Source organism: Paramisgurnus dabryanus, chromosome 10 (assembly GCF_030506205.2).
Source record: "Paramisgurnus dabryanus chromosome 10, PD_genome_1.1, whole genome shotgun sequence".
In the NCBI taxonomy this organism is placed as follows: Eukaryota; Metazoa; Chordata; class Actinopteri; order Cypriniformes; family Cobitidae; genus Paramisgurnus; species Paramisgurnus dabryanus.
The window spans coordinates 716,003-735,172 of NC_133346.1; the positions used below are offsets into that span (position 1 = coordinate 716,003).

Here is a 19,170-nt window from a genome sequence, read left to right on the forward strand (position 1 = left end):
GCGTTTAATAGATGTGTGCATCATCAGGAGTTCATGATGATGTATTGTCGTATTGATATTTTGAAAACAGCACTAGTATCTACACAACAGTAAAAGTTGAACCCAGCAGTTTTAAACTTTAAAGTGAAATTCAGAAACATAAGTGCATGAAATCTTCCTGAAGATTAAAGAGTAGAAGACAGAATCTCTGTTTCTCCATGAGGAGGTTTTGTTTAAATGTTTCGTGACTCCTCTAAAGTTTTGCATCTCAGGTTTCTGTACGACCTTGCAGGTTTGTCATCACTGCTTGTGTTTATTTCCTTAAATGAACCGAACTGAGTTTGTTGTTTGCGAATATTAAAGTCTTTGTCCATCTGTGAGTCTTTCATGAAGGGTCAGAGATTTCTCTTGAAGTTTTTCATGAATGTGAAATCTAAAGAGTGACTCCCTGTTAAAGCTGCGAGAATAAGAAAGAGTTCATTCAGTGAGGAGCGACCCCATTCAAGGCCTCTGCTATGTTTATACATCACACAAAGACTTTAAAAGGCCTGCCTGACACCAACACTCTTATTAATGGATTCACACACACACATCTCTCTCTTTGTGTATGTGTTGTGTATCTTCAGAAATATGTGTGTAGTTCTTCTTCAGTAGGTGGACCACAGATCTGCTCAGATTTAAACAATGCTAAAGGAAATCTCTACTAGTATATATTGAATCATTCATACTCAGATCGTCTCTGTCACGATTTGTCCTGGCGACTGCGTTCTGTCTCAGAGACTCATGGGTATTTGTTGATAATCTTGTCAAGGCCATGAGCATCTGTGGCTTTATCTGCTTGGCAGCTGTGATATCAGACTGGTACAAACTGTTCTGCAACACACATACATACACACACACACACACACACACACATTCTGGTTTCCATGTTTTGTGGGGACATTCCATAGACGTAATGCATTTTATACCATACAAACTGTATATTCTATTCCCCTTACCTACCCCATTCCCTAACCCCAACCATCACAGAAAACCTTTCTTGTACCTTAGATTTTCAAGAAACATCATCTTGTTTGATTTATAAGCTTGTTTCCTCATGGGGACATCAAAATGTCCCCACAAGGTCACAAAAACACTGGTATTCCTATCTTTGTGAGGACAATTGGTCCCCACGACATGATAATTACCAGGTACACACACACACACACACACACACACACACACACACAGAACACAACATCGTTTCAGCACACACATTTAACTCTTTCCCTGCCAATGATGAGTTTTTATGGCAGTGAATATTTCCACTATTATCCACCAGGTGTCACTCTTACCCAACTTATAAAACACTAAAGCATCCACTGATCAAAAACTGTAAAAACTCTCTGTATGTTTTGATCATCGCTCTGAATCTGATCTCTAATAAAAGTCCTTTACAAAAATTAAATTATCTCAGCTTTTGCTCAAATTTTTGTATTTTTGAAGGAACCTACCCCTATTTGAGAGGTGATAAAATAAGAAAATCATAAAAATGCTGGCATTGGCTGACAGGAAAGAGTTAATGTCTCTTTCTAGAGAGTGTGAGTTTGTGATTCATGTGAAAGTTTGTTTCAGACCCAATCTGATATATGTGTGTCATTAGACCTGTTTTAAGTGTCACACACAGAGCTGTAAGTTTGATTTGTAAATGTGTCGTCTGTTAAACTCCAGACAACTTTTGCTCTTCAGTAAAATACCTCAGATGTTTACCGCATGAGTCGAGTTATGACATCATTCACTCACCCGCTGCTTTACTGCGTCTCTCTACCATCAAACAAACATTTAACACATCAGTGGTCTCATTTATAAAGCGTGCATACGCACAGATTTGATCATAGAGCTCGCCATGTCATAATTACATCACTACTAGAACAAGCTCCTGATTGCTTAATGCAGCACGAATATCTGCCAGATTTTTCAATTCACACAAATCAGGCGTTATGTGTGTCAAACACCAGAAAAGCTCAATGTGTGCCACATATAAATTGCATCATTTGTGTCACCTCATTGGGGTGAATGGCGAGGCACATCTTTGTATTGACTTAACAAATAAATCACTCGCACTTTAGCTTCATTTGCATCTGGTGTGAACACACCAATAGATTTCACATCTGAAAGTGAGGCATATGTGGTTTTCTTTGCGTATGTTCATTTTTTGAATACCGCGTACACACTTTTGATTAACAATCGTTAAATGACATTTAGGATGGTTTCTCTCCAGATCTCTGATCTGTGTGTAGTTGATCATGACGACATCACATCAGACAGCTCGTGTGCTCTCAGCTTTATAAAGACATTATTATTGAGGTTTATTAAATCATTTTGCTTCAAATGAAAGATTATAATCCTGTGATTCATCTTTCATAGTAAACTCTTGATGGAGAAGTGTTTTGATTTGTTGCTCTATTCAGAAAATAAATGAGAAGATATTTTCAGAAGGTCTGAAGGCTCTGGTTGTTGTTTTAAGAGATTTTATTGTGAAAAGTGTTCATGAGGAGATGAAGAGTCTGAAACCTCTTTCATACACGCATACGGTTGCAAAGGGGCATAAAGTTAATTATATGAATCTGGGAAATATTCCAAACCGTAAACTTTAAAGAAATGTATGGGAATTATTTGGACATTTATATCAAATATATAATTTACAAACATAAATAAACATTTAGTTTGGTCATAAGCAGACATGCATGCAAGGTAATCAAGCTGTGGATTAATTTAAACAAAAATACAAATCATTTGTATAGGCATGACTGTTATAGGCAAATTTCCAGTTTGTTCCTTTTAATTTGTGTTGATTCCCATATATTCCCGTTAATACCCATGAACAGTTTCCAGCCTTGAAATTCCCAGAATTTTGCAGCCACACGCATCTGTATCTGTTGTTTAGTGTCACGTCTGTCTCTCTGCAGCGAATGTACTGGACACAATGTTACTGAGGATTTCTGGGAAGTCTGCGGTGGGCAGTGGGAAAGAGAACAGCGCCGGCACAGCACCTGTGATTCCTGAGCGAATGTTATTGTGTCACTGTTACCATTACTGTCCTGAGGATTCAATTAATAACACCTGCAGGTACACAACACAACTACACACACTTATATGATCGGAGCTGTGGAGTGACGATACCGTATGACTAAAAAAACCGTATGCTTATAAGAGACAACATACTGTACAATATCTGACAAAACACGCTGACTGATCACCATTGGGTTTAGTTCAGTGTTGTTTATGTTTGACTGGATGATGATGATGATGTTCACACAGGACTAATGGTTACTGCTTTACTATGGTGGAGGAAGAGGAGGGCGGCTCTCCGGTTCTCACATCTGGCTGTCTGGGATCTGTGGGTTCAGAGTTTCAGTGCAGAGTGAGTTACACAAACACACACACACACTTGTTTGAGATATTCTGTCTGCAGCACATTTAATCACACATCATCATCATCATCTTCATCATCAGGAAACAGGAAACGCTCGGCTAAGGAGAATCTTGGAATGTTGTACAGATCAGGATTACTGTAACAAAGACCTCCAGCCAATCTTACCTCCGCTTAAGAGACCTGGTAAGACACACAACATGCGCACACACACACACAGCTGATGATTTTTGACAGGTTAAACTGTTACAAACCGCAGGTTAGGAGCAGCAGGGGCTGATGGGATTGTGTGTTCTCTCGATCTGTAATGAAAAGGACACAAGTTCTCATGGGACAGATTCAGTTTCTGACATCTGAGAATCTGTCACACTGCAAAACACATCCTGTGTGTGCGTGTGTGTCCACGTGTGTGCGTGTGTGTCCATGTGTGTGCGTATGACTGATATAATTAGCAGATCTTTTATTTCTGGACACTTGGAGTTTAATAGCAGCTTGTGTTTATTAATGAAAGCTTAAAAAGCTTGTCTATGATACAGCCTTGATTAGATATAATTAGAAGTGTGTATTGCTGTGTGTGCATGTGTGTGTGTGTAATGTAAGAGTCCCAGTGAGCGGTCCGTCTACGTTCGGTTCTCTACGGTGTCGTTGGTCAGAAACTCAAGCGGAGCAGGAAGGCATCGATTACGATTAAATTACATCTCCACTGATTCTCAATACACAAACTAAACTACTAAACTCACATATAAAGAGAGAGAGAGAGAGAGAGAGAGAGAGAGAGAGAGAGAGAGAGAGAGAGAGAGAGAGCAAAACAAAAACAAAAGAATGTATTTCTCTTCTGATGAAAATCTGATGTTTGTTCATGTTTAAATCACCATTACAGTGGGTTCACACCAGATGCGAGTTCAACGATTTGCGTGAGTAGATTACATACAAAGTCAATGCAAAGACGCGATCAGATGCATCCTCGGGTGGGGCAATGCGAATGACGAAAAATGAGCGGTGCATTTGCCGTGAAAATACGCGCTACTTGCCTCAAACTTTTTTTGTTCTGGAGCGAAAATTTCGCATGACACGAAGTTCATTTCTGCGAGTTATATAGAGCGAGTAATGCGATGCCCCACGTTTGGTGTGTACGTAGCATAAGTGTACACGCTTCATTCCTGCGTGAAAGCCGCACGTGAAATTCTAGTCATCGAGATATTCACGCGGAAATTTCCATCATGGGAGGGGCTTCTGCGACCCCGCTCGCTTCCTGTAATCACATCACTGCTAGAGAAAGCTCCTGATTGATTAACGCGGTGCGTTTTTCCGCCAAAGTTCAGATTTTCCAACTTTCGCATTTCCCATGGTAACGCTCAATTCCTGTCATTCGTGCGTCTTAAGGCGCAACGGTGTCTAATGCTAAGTACACACCAAACGCAGGGGATCGCGTTACTTGCTAGATTACTTGTGGGATTTAACTTTGTATCATGCTAATTTTTTGCTCGAGTTTTTGCTATATACACGAATAGCGTGTTTTCATTTGCATCACCCCACGCGAGGACGCGTTTGATTTTTGTATGTAATCTACGCTCTCAAATCGTTGAACTCGCATCTGGTGTGAACCCACAGTAACACGCCGCACTAAATGCCTCATTCGTGCCGCGAGACCTTCAGACACACGTCAACGCATCTTTACAATGACTTAACATTGAAATCACTCATGCTTGATGCCTTTACCACGGCTGGTGTGAACGCATAAATATGTACACTAGATGTCGCCTTGGCTACGGCAGTTCATTGGACCGAATGCGTCAACTAGAGCCGCCATCTTGAAACAGGGGAGCCCTGCATGAGCGTCATTGTAGGCAATGGTGTAACGGAAATAAAATCACCATAAATCGTCATGAATGCAATTTTCTAGGTTTTCTTTTGGTTTGTTCCAACAGTCAGACATGTATTTAGCATTGAGTCCAGGAAAAAAAATTCAAGTTTTGATATTATGAAAATCTACTTTTTCTAACTATAATGCATAGTGCTAGTAGGCCCAACATCCATACGCAGAACAAAAGTCCGGCATCGTCCATGAATTCGAAGTACAGGTGGAGATAGCAGCATTCCCTTGCTACTTCCAATGACAAGACCCCTGTTCCAAGATGGTGGCGGTTTTGACGCATGCTTAGAACCCCATGGCGACATCTAGTGTATATATCTACGGGGTGTGAACGCAGCATAAGGATGCTGTGGGGTTTATGGGTATTTTAAGTGTTGTTAGTTGGCTGTTCTGGATAGTTAGGGACCCAAATCCCAACCCCAGGTCTCCATCAGATCCCTTGATTCCAGTCTATAGGATTTGATGAGCAGTCATGATTTATATCACTTGAGTGGTTTTAATATGAACGGTAGATGTAACACTGATCCTAAAACAGGTTTGTTCTGTGTCTTCTCCTCAGATTTAGACAGCAGTCTTCATCATACGGCTCTTCTGATCTCTGTGAGCGTCTGCTCTATCATCCTGCTCTTCATCAGTTTATTCTGTTACTGCAGGTACAAACATCATCATCATCACCAGACTTTAGGTTTATAAGAGATATAATATAATCTGATTGATTTGAGTGAATGTGTGTCAGGTATAAACATAAGGAGACCCGAGCGCGCTACAGTATCACTCATGATGAGACTCTTAAACCCGCTGGAGAATCCCTGAGAGATATGATCACCCAATCACAGAGCTCAGGCAGCGGTTCAGGACTCCCTGTGCTGGTGAGAGACAAACACTGCATGCATTTAACATTCATCAGATCAGAGCTTTACTAGCAGTTTAGTGTCACACCTACAGTACAGTATACGTATGTGAATTGAGAAAGCGTACCCATTATTAATACTTAAGTACTTATCAGCCAACATTGTGGTTTTGGATTTAAACAGTAGATTCTGTATGACAGTAGATGACTTTAGCTGTATATCAAACATCATTCACTCAATCTGATATACAGAGATTCAATCTGTCAGACACTTCATCTAACAAACATACAGAACAGTATATCTGACCCTGGACCACAAAGTCACACCAGTTTATTTCTAACATAGCCAACAATACAGCGTTGTATTGGGCAATATATGACAAAAATGATGTAAAGATATTATTTGAAGATGATGTTATATAAAGATATTTGATAGTAAATGTACTACCGTGAATTTATCAAAACTTTATCATTATTAATATTTGTTGCTAAGAACTTCATTTGGACAACTTTAAAGGGGTCGTTCACTGAAAATATCCACTTTCTGTCATCATTTACTTACCCTTATACCACGGGTCTGTTGAATGCTGTATTCTGATTGGTTGAGAAATGTTCCATGGGTGTTGATTATTTTTCTATAAACCGCACACCTAACCTTAAAAATTGGCACCAGAGCAATGTTTGTGGTAACTGTGGTATAAGAGGAATAATTGACTCCGGTCCTTTGAATAATTAAAATAATGCACATCCGCGGTGTAACAGCACTCACTTTGCATCATGCCACTTTACCACCTTGGGTGTGCATTTTTCTCTTATAATTCAATGGCCCATCATCAATTATTCCTTACTTAAGTTGATTCAAACTTTAAAAAAAAATTTGTTCTGCTTAAGATATTTTGAAAAATGTATAACCAAGAATATCTGGGGCACCATTGACATCCATTGTAAAAAAATATATCTGGGGGACCATTCACTTCCATAGTGATTTTTTGTTATTAACTCTTTCCCCACTATCATTTTTTTGTTGCCAGCCAGCGCCAGCATTTTTTATGATTTTCATAAAAGTTAAATGCCCTCTGCTTTTAAACAAAAAACATTTCATCCTATCTTCATTTGTTTTCTTTTTATCACCTCTCAAATATGGGCTGGTTTCTTAAAAAATACCTAATTTTGAGCAAAAAGCTGAGATAATTGCATTTTTGTAAAGGACTTTGGTTAGAGATCAGATTTAGAGCGATGATCAAAACATACACAGAGTTTTTACTGTTTTTGGATCAGTGGATTCTTCAGTGTTTTTTTTAAGTTGTCTAAGAGCGACACCTGGTGGATAATAGCAGAAATATGAATTGACAAATTCATTTTTTTTTAAATATCTTCATGTCAAAACAAATAAATTTATACAAGTTTTCAACAACTTAAGGGTAAGTAAATGATGACAGAAAGTTTTTTATTTTCAGTGAACGATCCCTTTAAATGTGGTTTTCTCATATTTCGATTTTTTTGCACCCTCAGATTCTGTATCTCGGCCAAATCCTTACAAACCATACATCAATTAAAAGCTTATTTATTCAACTTCCAGATGATGAATAAATCTTAATTTTAATAAATTGACTCATATGATTGGTTTGGTGGTTCAGGGTCACATATAATACAATACAAGAGGTTTCATATGGGTGAAGTTGCTGTTTTTTAATCTCAGTTTTTTTTCTGTGCAGGTGCAGCGGACGGTGGCGAGACAGATCCAGATGGTGTCTCAGATCGGGAAGGGTCGATACGGTGAGGTGTGGATGAGCCGCTGGAGAGGAGAGCAGGTGGCTGTGAAGGTTTTCTTCACTACAGAAGAGGCCAGCTGGAACAGAGAGACTGAGATCTATCAGACCGTCCTGATGAGACATGAGAACATTCTGGGTAAAGAAGCACTCACACACTGTCCTGGGATCAGATCTGATACAGAGACGGTGTTCTGGGGTTCATCACCATGTCCTTTACATGCACAGAAACAGTTCAGTTTGTTACAATATCAAGAGAGACTAAATCTAACTTTTAAAAGTTCTATATTTTCATACAATGTTACTTTGATGGATGGATGGATAGTCTGCATGCAGTGATAGTTATAAACATGAATGAATTCAAAACACAAAGCAAATATTTTATGACCGCGTAAAAACTCTGCTAAAGATCAGAGATGTGTTTCAGGTCTGTGAAAGTATCTTGTGTTTCCTCCCAGGTTTCATCGCTGCAGATATCATAGGCACAGGCTCGTGGACGCAGCTCTATCTGATCACAGATTATCATGAAAACGGCTCGCTGTACGACTACCTCAAATCCACCTCGCTGGACACCAAATCACTGCTGCAACTCGCACAGTCCGCCGTCTCGGGTCTCTGTCACCTACACACTGAAATCTCCGGCACGCAGGGAAAACCGGCCATCGCACACAGAGACCTGAAGAGCAAAAACATCCTGGTGAAAAGCGACGGCACCTGCTGCATCGCTGATCTGGGACTAGCCGTCAAATTCATCAGGTAGACACACAAACAAACAGTTTTTTTCTTAAAGGGGTCATATCATGAACATCTGACTTCATGTTTAAGTGCTAGAATTGGGTCCCAGTGCAGAAAATGTGATAAAGATCGACCCAGTAACTTAGTTTTGTTAAACATTCTCTGCAAGCATGTGAAAAAAAAGATCATTAAAAATTCAGCTCCACTTGTGATGTCATAAGGGGATCTTATTATAATAATAACGCCCCTTAATCTGCACTTTACAACCACGGCACTGACATTTAGTACAGAGCGAGAAAGAGAGAAATAATAATTGACAGCACAATTGAGTTTCAATTTCAACAAACCATCTTTATGGTGATCAGTGTTTGCATTATCAGCTCATTTGCATTTTAAAGGACACACCCAAAAACAGCACATTTTTGCTCACCCCTACAAAGTGTCAATTTTAACATCTTATACTAAATTATCTGTGGGATAAAACTTCACATATGTACTCTGGGGACACCAAAGGTTTATTTTACATCTTTAAAAAGTCTTGTGACGTTAAACACAGTCAGGCAGAACGTCGTGTCACCCAACTGAGAGGATTTATTTTTGTTTATTAGCAAGAAGACTCGGACTGCAACAACCAACCGATTCGATGAATTCAAATACACTATATGGACAAAAGTTTTGGGACACCCACTTCCAATGAACAGGTTTGACTACTTTAGTCATTTCAGTAAACACAAATCTTAATGCTATAGCACTAATATTATATGAATTGTGTGATTTATAATTTTATAGCAACAGTTGGGCAGAGCAACCACAACCATAACTTTATTATTGGACAAAAAGAAATGATAGATTCAGATCAACCACACTGCAAAAAAGGATTTTCTTAATTAGTATTTTTGTCTTGTTTTCATTACAAATATCAAAAAATTCTTATATTGAGATTAGCAAATCTAGTTTTTAAACAAATAAATATATAATTGAAGTGAATTTGCGCTTAAAGCGAACAATTGGGATTAGAAAAATCACATTCTTAAACACTTAATTCAAGAAAAATGTTCTTTTTTTTTGTCTAAAAACTAGATTTATTTTCTTCGGTCATTTTGCTCATCAAGAAAATCCATTGTGATTTAAGAATTGTTAGATATTTGTAATGAAAAAGACCAAAATACTAAGAAAGTCATTTTTTGCAGTGCACACCCATGAATGTTTTCTACACAGGGGTCATTTCAGTCCTTTCCAAAACTATTACAACTAAGATGAAGAAAATTTCTTTCAAATGTTATTGTACGATACACAGCATTAATATTTGTTTTGATTGGAATAACTGGAAGAGATAAACATGTTAATTTTTTCTTAATGCCATCTGTGAATATAGTCATGGCAAGAACTGGTTAATCACGGGTTGAAAATGCACGTTAGGTGAATTGGAGATGTCAGATCAGATATACTGTCTATGAGCGGTGGACGGTGAGGGGTGTCCCAATACATTTGTCTATAAAGTGTTTATCTGTAAACTCAGGGCTGTCATCTCTTCTCCTGTTTTCTGTTAAGAAACATTGGTTTAAAGAGTCCTGATGAGATGTCATTCAACTGTGTTTTATTTCTCTTAGTGACACAAATGAAGTGGACATCCCACCTAACACACGGGTCGGTACCAAACGCTACATGGCACCGGAGGTTCTGGATGAGAGTTTGAACCGGAGTCACTTTCAGTCATACATCATGGCAGATATGTACAGCTTTGGTCTCATTCTGTGGGAGATGGCGAGAAGATGCTCGTCTGCCGGTGAGTTAATGCACACTTCTCTAATCTAACCACGGCCGTAGCCAGCTATGAGCTCAAAATTTTAAGTTCTGAATGACTACTTAGTTTTTAAAAACAACCCATATTGGCATCTGCATATATAATTAAGTTGGGAAACGTTACTGTATAGTTAAGTGTATAATGATGGAGATTTACTCTAAACGCTGGCAGAGAGCTGAAGGGCAGGTGCCGCAATCACTGTGTTGCCAGATCCCATTATTAAAAACCCTCTTTAGTTTTTAAGCAATTCAACTTTGGAAATGTATAAAGTGAGGAGTATGTGCGCGATAGTGTTAGTGATGTCACTGATTTATTTCTGAAAGATAAGATTTAAACTTGTTAGTTTTTCATATTAATATCTGGCAACACAGGGTGAAGCACTTAAACTGACTGTAATAATCAAATAAGGTGCATCATTCAGCATTCAGATGTTATTGGTGAAAGGAAACTACATTCAGTAAGACAAACGCAATAATCATCATGATTATATCTGTAAGAAACTCTTATCAATAATGTAAAAAAAACACAGGTACAAAGATGTTCATTAATTGAGTTTAAATCAAATATGCAAACACTGGCCATGAATAAGGCTGTTATTTCATTTAATTTATGAGTTAACCTTTAACAAAGTCATCACACTAACTAAGTTCTTGTTCATGTAATATTGCTTATTAAAATGATTACAATAATAACAAATAAATAATCCAACCTTTGTCATTAGTAAAGCATCAACAAATTGAGATCCAATAAACAGTATGGTAAAAGTATAGTACTTCAGTGCACCTAAAAAACTATACTAGTAATCCCAAATAGATTTTTAGTGCATTAAAATAAATGGTGTCTTAAAATAGCACAATTGAGTACACTTACATGTCTGTTTCTTATTCTAATGAAGTATTAAAGACACATTTTTAGTACAAAACTAGTGTATTAGTGCAATTTTTTGCCATCACCAGGAAAATCTACATAAGTCAACAGATGTTTTTATTTTCACTGTCATATCTGATGTAATATTGTAATGTTTTGCTCTGTCAGGGATTGTGGATGAATATCAGTTACCGTATCATGATCTTGTACCCACTGACCCTTCATATGAGGACATGAGGGAGGTGGTCTGCATTAAAGGCCAGAGACCCTCATTGGTCAAACGCTGGAGTGGTGATGAGGTAAAAACATCAAACTCCTCATATTGTGTTCATATTGCATCCAATGTCACAGGGTTTAAAGAAACTAATGAGAAATATTACAAATATATATTCTCTAAAAACATCATATTCATCTCATGACATTAAATGTAGTACAGTAATACAAATCCATTGTTGAAAGAAGGCGGATTTGTATTTTTATGTTGTCTGTACAAAAAATATGAAAGAACATCCAAGACAAATTGACAAATATCATTTAAGACAAAGATCATCGAGTCATTACTGTATTTTTGAGAATATATCACGCAAAATGCAAATACACTTTTACTTAGTATTTTTGTCTTGTTTTCAGTAAAAATATCTAAAAATTCTATTTTCTTCATGAGCAAAAAATATAAACTTTAAGTAAATTAGTGCTTAAAACAAGCAAAAAATCTGCCAATGGAATAAGAAAAATTTTCTTGAAATTGAGTTAACTTTTTTCATAAACACTTAATTCAAGAAAATGTTTTTTATTTCATTGGTAGATTTGTTTTGCTTGTTTTAAGCACAAGTTCGTTTAAATTTTATATTTTTTGTCAAAAAAATCGACTTATTTTCTTAGGTCATCTTGATCTTGATTTAAGAATTTTTAGATATTTAGTATTTTTGCCCTATTTTCATAAAAAAATAACTCATTCATTGTTTGCAGTGTATAAACAAAAAAAATCTTGAAATAAGTTTACATTTTTCTAAAACACAATCAAAAAATATGAAATTTGTACTTGATTTTATTTCTTGAATTGTCTTAAATTTAATAGTTTTGGTATAAAAACTAGACTTATTTTGTTAGGTCATTTTGCTCATTAAGAAAATACATTTTAATTTAATATTTCTTTAGATATTTGTACGCTGCAAAAAGTTAGGGTTTGTAGGATTTTTGTCTTGTTTTCAGTAAAAAATCAAAAACATCTTAAATTAAGATGCTTTTTTTTTCTTGATGAGCAAAACGACCCAAGAAAATAAGTCTAGTTTTTAGACCAAAAATTTATTTGTGCATAACACACGCAAAAAATCTGCCAATGGGGTAAGCTCATTTTTCTTGAATTTAATGTTTAAGAAAAATGTTCAAGATTTTTTTTGCTTACCCTAATGGCTGATTTTTTTCTTGTTTTATGCACAAAATCACTTAAAAATATTTGGTATATAAACTAGACTCTAACCTAACCTAGTTGTTTTGCTCATTAAGAAAAAGTATCTAAGTTTGCTGAAAAAAAGACAAAAATACTAAGTAATAAAGTGTTTTTTTTTTTGTCAGTTTAAGAGATGAATTGTGTTTAATTGCATGAAATCATTATCTTGATGTTAATCTCGTGTATGTGTGTGTGTGTGTGTGTGTGTTTAGTGTCTGCTGCAGATGGGTAAACTCATGACTGAATGTTGGGCTCAAAATCCCGCGTCTCGTCTGACGGCACTGAGGGTAAAGAAGACGCTCTGCAGAATGTCTAAAAGTCAGGACTTTAAACGATGACTCTACTGAAGCGCCAGCACAGCGGCTTTTACTCCTGCTTTCTGTGAAAGCTCAAGACGGATGGAGAAACCTGCAGGACACTTCAGAGATAAACATCATGTGTTTACAAGAACACATCAGACCTCAGACTGGAATGATGGACCACACAATGACATCTATAAAGAAAATCATTAAATCTGTAAATCAACATTGGATTTGTTATGCGATGTTATTTTCTGAAGAGCTTGATGTCGATTTCTTGTAAATGATGATGAACTTTGATGTTTGGCTCGTGGTCGTTCAAAACTCTGTCCTTGTAAAATATGAATGTAAATATTGTATGTTGTTTCATTGGTAATGTTTGTACAGGATTCAATCTTTCTTGTGCCTTATTTAACATGTACACTTCTAATATTTGATAGTTTATCTAAATTGAGTGAAATTAATGTATGCGTTTAACATTCCACCTTTAATAAAGTGGATTCATTCTGAGATTCTCAGCTTTCATTAATATGTACTAAACATAAACTTTAATTTCATTTTCCAGCTCCCCTAGTGTTAAACATTTGATTTTTACCGTTTCTAATCTCCGGGTCTGGCGCTAGCACTTTTAGCATAGCTTAGCACAATCCATTGAATCTGATTAGACCATTAGCATCGCGCTAAAAAATGACCAAAGAGTTTGGATATTTTTCACAACTTTTAATTTTCCGTATGTCTTAGTACACAATGTAACTCCAGAAGAGTCAAGTTTTAAAAATAGGAAAAATATCTAAACCCGTTGGTTATTTTTTACCCCGCTGCTAATGGTCTAATTAGATTCAATGAATTATGCTAAGCCAGTGGTTTTCAAACTGGGGGCAGCAAGATGTCCCCAGGGGGGCCCAGTTTTATGACATTTTATGAAATACATTAATTTATCATGAATTCTGTGTAATTAAACCTAAAAAAAATAAGGCTACTGACCAAAAGCAATACTTTTTTGTATAATTTAATGTTTTTTTATTAAAATGTTGAGTTTTAGAACAGTTTTTTGTCACAAATATTCTTTGGGGGGCCCGCGAAAGAATGCACTGTACACAAGGGGGCTGCACGCTGAAAAAGTTTGGGAACCTCTGTGCTAAGCTATGCTAAAAGTGGTAGCGCCAGACCCGGAGATCAGCAGAATGGATTAAAAAATGGTAAAAATCAAATGTTTATCTCTAGGGGAGCTGGACAATGAGCATTTTTTTTTTTTTTAAAGTGGAATGTCTCTTTAAATGAAAACCTGGATGAGACTCACAAAAAAAAAGTGTTAAAAGAGTTCTTCAAAGTTTGTAAGAATGTTCCTCTGTGATTTTTGTGTGAGACCTGTGAGAGTTTTGCACCTGAAACTTTTTACGGTATATAAACAATGACAGACTTATAGCCCAGGTGAAAAAAGGTACAGTTTAGGTAGACTTAGTAAATGTATTAGTTTCATCATGCACTCATTTTGTTCTTGATGAACATGATATTCTTTAAGTTAATTTAATAACATCTACGTTTCCTCAATTGTGCACATCATTTATTTCAACACACAAAAAATCTGTTTAAAATACTACACTGTAAAAAATTAAACTTGAATCAATTTCAACTGGTAACGCGATTGCCTAAAAATGTATGTTTTTTTTTTTCAACTTAATTTGATCACTTTAGGTAAAAATTTTAAATTGAAACTGTTGAAATATTTTGAAGTTACCAATAGAAGTAACTTTACAATTTTTTCAATTTACATTTTTTACTTAAAGAAAATTTCAGTTTATTAGGGTTTGAACATTGATAGGCGCTCTTTTATAAGTCTATGACATTAATTAGGGATCATTTAAAAGCGGATATCCGACACTGCGGAGTTACACACAAGTTCAAGATCATTTGTGAAATTGTGAATTCTACATTAAACATCTGAAAGAAAGGGGTACAAACATTTTCTGCGCTAAATTCGGTTTATGAGGTATAATTTATTTTCTCAATAACTAAATGCTAATGTTTTCCACCTATTTTAGAATATTTGCAGAAATATAAATGTGATGTAATAACCCAGATTTTTAATCACATCTTTAATGTGTCTTTATATTCTCTCAGTCTTTTATATTTACTTTTGGTTGACTTTGTGTTTATCATTCACTGTTGATTGGCAACCATTTTTTAACCTGAAATGCAAAGATCACGGGCCTATACCATGAAGCGGGTTTAGTTGGTTAGCCAGGTTTGTTTAGGATTAGTTTGTTCGAATCCTGGGTTATGGGTACCATGAAAATAACTTGTACCAACAAGGCCTGCACATTGGCTTGGTTTTGTCAACTTGAAACTAGGCATGGGCTGATTACCGGTTTCAAAATATACCGAGGTTTAAAACAGTCAAGGTTTCAAAACCACTAAAATGTTCTGTGATACCGTCTCCAAGGTATGAGCTGTGTTTATACAAAATTCATTAAATCATGAAGTCATGTGATTGATTTGATGTTTACATTTAATATTACGAAAATATTATATATGTTTTGAAAGCATATTATAATTTAAAGGCTTTATTGTACCTGGCATTTGAAAATAACACATTTTAGTGTTGCAATGGCAATATCGCAACACCGTGAAACCGTGGTATTTTTGCTAAAGGTTATCATACCGCCAGAATCTTATACCGGCCCATGCCTACTTGAAACTAATCCTGTAACCCTGAGTTTGTTTAACCATTTTCATGGTACAGGCCCCACAACTTTATATTTCTGTTGTGATTTTCACATCAAACAAACAGAAACTGAAAGATTATTGCACCAAAATTCACAAGTCTTCAAGCTCTTTATAATTAAAGTCAGCTGGGGCGAGTAGCAAAAATGAGTCGGTCACATGAGTTTTAAGTGCAGGGCTCTCAAGTTTTACCAAAAGTTTGGAGTGAGATTATCTGTTATGGGATGGGGTATTTGCAATTGTACCAATTGTTTTGTAAACAACCCGTTAATAAGCCCCATTCACTTCCATGGTATTATTTTATCCTACTATGGAAGTGAATGGGGCTCATTAAAGGTTTGGTTACAAACATTCCTCAAAATATCTTCCTTCGTGTTCTTCAGGTTTGTAACAACATGAGAGTGAAAAAATGATGACAGATTTTTTATTTTTGGGTGAACAATCCCTTTAAAGCGTAACTAAACCCCTGGTCAGAGCCTGACTCCGCCCACTGGGGATATTTCCAACGGAGATAGAGGGGACGAACTAAGCTCGTACCAAGTGTGTGGTGACATCGTAACAAGGGCGTGGTGAGCTTGAACCTGCTTACGTCACGAGTTATTTTTTGGACCCAACATCCAATAGGAAAATTCAACTGCAGTAGTCACCGTTCAACCTGAAGAGGGCAGCACTCAGACGTTTTTACACCATATATTGTAGTATTGAAACACTTTATATCCAAATGTCAACAAACATACATCAAAATCAATGAACAGCACTAATAAAGCATCATTCTTACCGATCATTAACTAAAAAAAGTTGGATTAGGGTTTAGTTACACTTTAAAGTGCCCTATTTTCACACACTAGTTTTGTACATGTCATGAATATGAACTGAAACATACAATCTCTGTAGTATTACAAAATGTATACAAAACTTGTATTCAAATTTACTACAAGTGGTACCTTAATAAATTTTTAAAATACATTTTAGCATATTTTAATTCAAATTCATGTACTAAAGAACAAACAAAAAACAAATGTAGGCTATATTAAGTTAATAAAAACCGAGCACTTTAAGTAGATTATGAAATTGTACTTTTTTAACTTGAGCTTCCTGTAAACATACAGTATTGCAGAACATTTAATGATGAAAGGGTAATAATAATGAAATGCATCTCTATTACATTCATTTCAGGAAGCCTCCTAAAGCTTCTGGTTGCAAAGCTTTTGGATTTTTTGACTGAATCAATAATAATTTAGCACGAACGTGTCTTTATTCCCCAATATTAGCTGACAGTGTCTTTGATCAAAGGCAATGATTTCATCCAGGAATCGTAAAATCAAAATGCTTAAAAATGGGTTAATATCTACCACATTCATCGGATCTTGCTCATCCAACTTCCACTCCGTTAAATCCATGTTAGTAATGCAGCGGGATAATAGCATTTAAACAGAAATAACTTAATTTCTTTCTGATTGCCTGGTAGGATAAATTAACAGGTGTGTAGAGTTGCAAGAAACGACAAGTGGATGACATCATAGTAACGCGAGAGCGATATGAAATCAGCCTCCTGCGCAAGATTTCCCGCGATACTCTGAGGTCATCTGGTTGTCGGCTTTTGCGGCGCTGCGTAAAGGAGAGCACACTTTTAAACAAACAATAAATAAAAGTGCAGTTCTGACGAGTTCAGCTGCTTTGAGTTTTTTTATGTTAAATTCTAATGCTTTGGCAATGCAAAAATGTACTTTGTCATGCCAATAAAGCTATTTGAAATTGAATTACAAGGTGTGGCTCGCGTGTGAACTGACTGAAATGCGTGTGTGAATGCGTGAGACTTGAGCCCTGTTTTAAGTGTTTTACATAAAATGTAACATGAAAAACATCACTTATACTGCTAACAGATATAAGAAGTGTACTGTAATTAAGTAGGGGAGAACCGGGACGAAAGTAACAAAGTGAATTTCCCCGAGCCCTCATAACATTTACATCCCAAACTACGACAGCATCTTTACCACACAAACCCTTGACAAACATCGCGTTAGTTACTCACAGTTTTCCGCGTGTAGATCCAGAAAGACGTTTTCAACCATGAGAAGTAAATTCTTAAAGCGGTTCTTCTAACGCGTTATGTTGGTTTCATGTGTTAAACTACTGATTAATCTACAGGTTATTTAGTGACAATTAACACATCCTGAAGTTTGACCTCTCAGAGTTTTTCAAAATAAAAGTTAATCGGGTTTAAGGGTGAAGAGATCCTGTCGGGTCGAAAGTACACTGCAAACAATTTTCAATAATTTTTTTTTAGTATTTTTGTCTTGTTTTCAGTAGAAATATCTAAAAATTCTTAAATGAAGATGCTTTTTCTTGATGAGCAAAATGACCCAAAAAATAAGTCTAGTTTTTAAAATATACAATTTAAGTGATTTTGTGCATAAAACAAGCTAGAAATCTGCCAATGGGGTAACACATTTTTTCTAGATTTGTTCTTGAATTTAGTGTTCAAGAAAAATGGTCAAGATTTTTTTGCACAAAATCACTTAAATTTGATATATTTGGTGTAAAAACTAGACTTATTTTCTTGGGTCGTTTTGCTCATCAAGAAAAAGCCTCTTAATTTAAGAACTTTTAAATAATTTTATTAAGAATTTTTTTTCTTGAAAATCATTTTTTGCAGTGTAACACTTGTTACTTTTGTCCCACTGCTAATACCGTTGAATATGTTAAAAATTTATATTATTCTAATTTGATTTGATTTCATTTTCATAGTGTTCAAACTGTTGAAAAAATATTTTATTCTCAACAATTTAAGTTTTTACTGTTTGTTGCTTTTGAAACATTTGATAAAACTGAAATAAAAAAATGAAAATGTTATTATTTTTACAAAAATAAATTACAAAATATGTTTGCAGTTACATATTAATGAGGTCATAGTCATGTATATTTAATAAAAACAAGTGTAACACAAAAAGTAACAATTCACTACTTATGTTTAAAGTGAAATTATACTGAAGTCCTTTTACATTTTTACAAAATTCCAACTTATATTTGTGCTGTGGTCAATAACTCACAAGTGTGGTCTATCAATATATCTCTGTCTAAAACATTAGCTTTTAAAAAATAAGTTTTTCTGAAAAAATTTACTTTCACCCCCGCTCCCTGCTATTAAATATGAATGTATCACAGTGAATTATGGGAACGTCCACTTATTTGTTTTTCAGTGTAAAATTGATGGTTATTAACAAAACACTACATTTTAACAATAATAAAAGTCCACCTGTCACCTTATTGAATATTATAGATTATCAACATTAAATGTGGCAAATTTACATTTGATAACAATTTTACAGTAACATCTTGTTAAATATATTACAGTTTTTCAACATATATGTAAAGGTTATTGAAGAAGTTTTATGTGAAGTTTAGCAG

The 19,170-nt window shown here is 35.7% G+C and overlaps 1 protein-coding gene and 1 long non-coding RNA gene across 5 annotated transcripts in view; one reads left to right on the plus strand and one right to left on the minus strand.

Moving 5' to 3' along the window:
- bmpr1bb (bone morphogenetic protein receptor, type IBb) overlaps positions 1–13,567 on the plus strand; it is a 64,314-nt gene extending 50,747 nt beyond the window's left edge. For 3 of the 4 annotated variants that reach the window (XM_065264378.2, XM_065264389.2, XM_065264362.2), the window contains 11 exons: positions 2,928–3,087; positions 3,280–3,382; positions 3,475–3,577; positions 5,824–5,917; positions 6,001–6,133; positions 7,830–8,022; positions 8,342–8,639; positions 9,227–9,319; positions 10,229–10,404; positions 11,458–11,588; positions 12,952–13,567. In XM_065264378.2, coding sequence (XP_065120450.1) covers positions 2,945–3,087; positions 3,280–3,382; positions 3,475–3,577; positions 5,824–5,917; positions 6,001–6,133; positions 7,830–8,022; positions 8,342–8,639; positions 9,227–9,319; positions 10,229–10,404; positions 11,458–11,588; positions 12,952–13,077 — 1,593 coding nt within the window. In that variant the 5' untranslated portion in view covers positions 2,928–2,944 and the 3' untranslated portion in view covers positions 13,078–13,567. The remainder of the gene's footprint in view (positions 1–2,927; positions 3,088–3,279; positions 3,383–3,474; positions 3,578–5,823; positions 5,918–6,000; positions 6,134–7,829; positions 8,023–8,341; positions 8,640–9,226; positions 9,320–10,228; positions 10,405–11,457; positions 11,589–12,951) is intronic. The other variant, XM_065264369.2, reaches the window with a different exon arrangement.
- Positions 7,826–17,947, minus strand: LOC135745928 (uncharacterized). Its single transcript, XR_010531354.2, has 4 exons — positions 17,795–17,947; positions 8,434–8,559; positions 8,039–8,097; positions 7,826–7,963 (listed from the first exon to the last, which is right to left on the minus strand). It is a non-coding gene; the product is annotated as an uncharacterized lncRNA (long non-coding RNA).
- Positions 17,948–19,170: the final 1,223 nt, after the last annotated feature.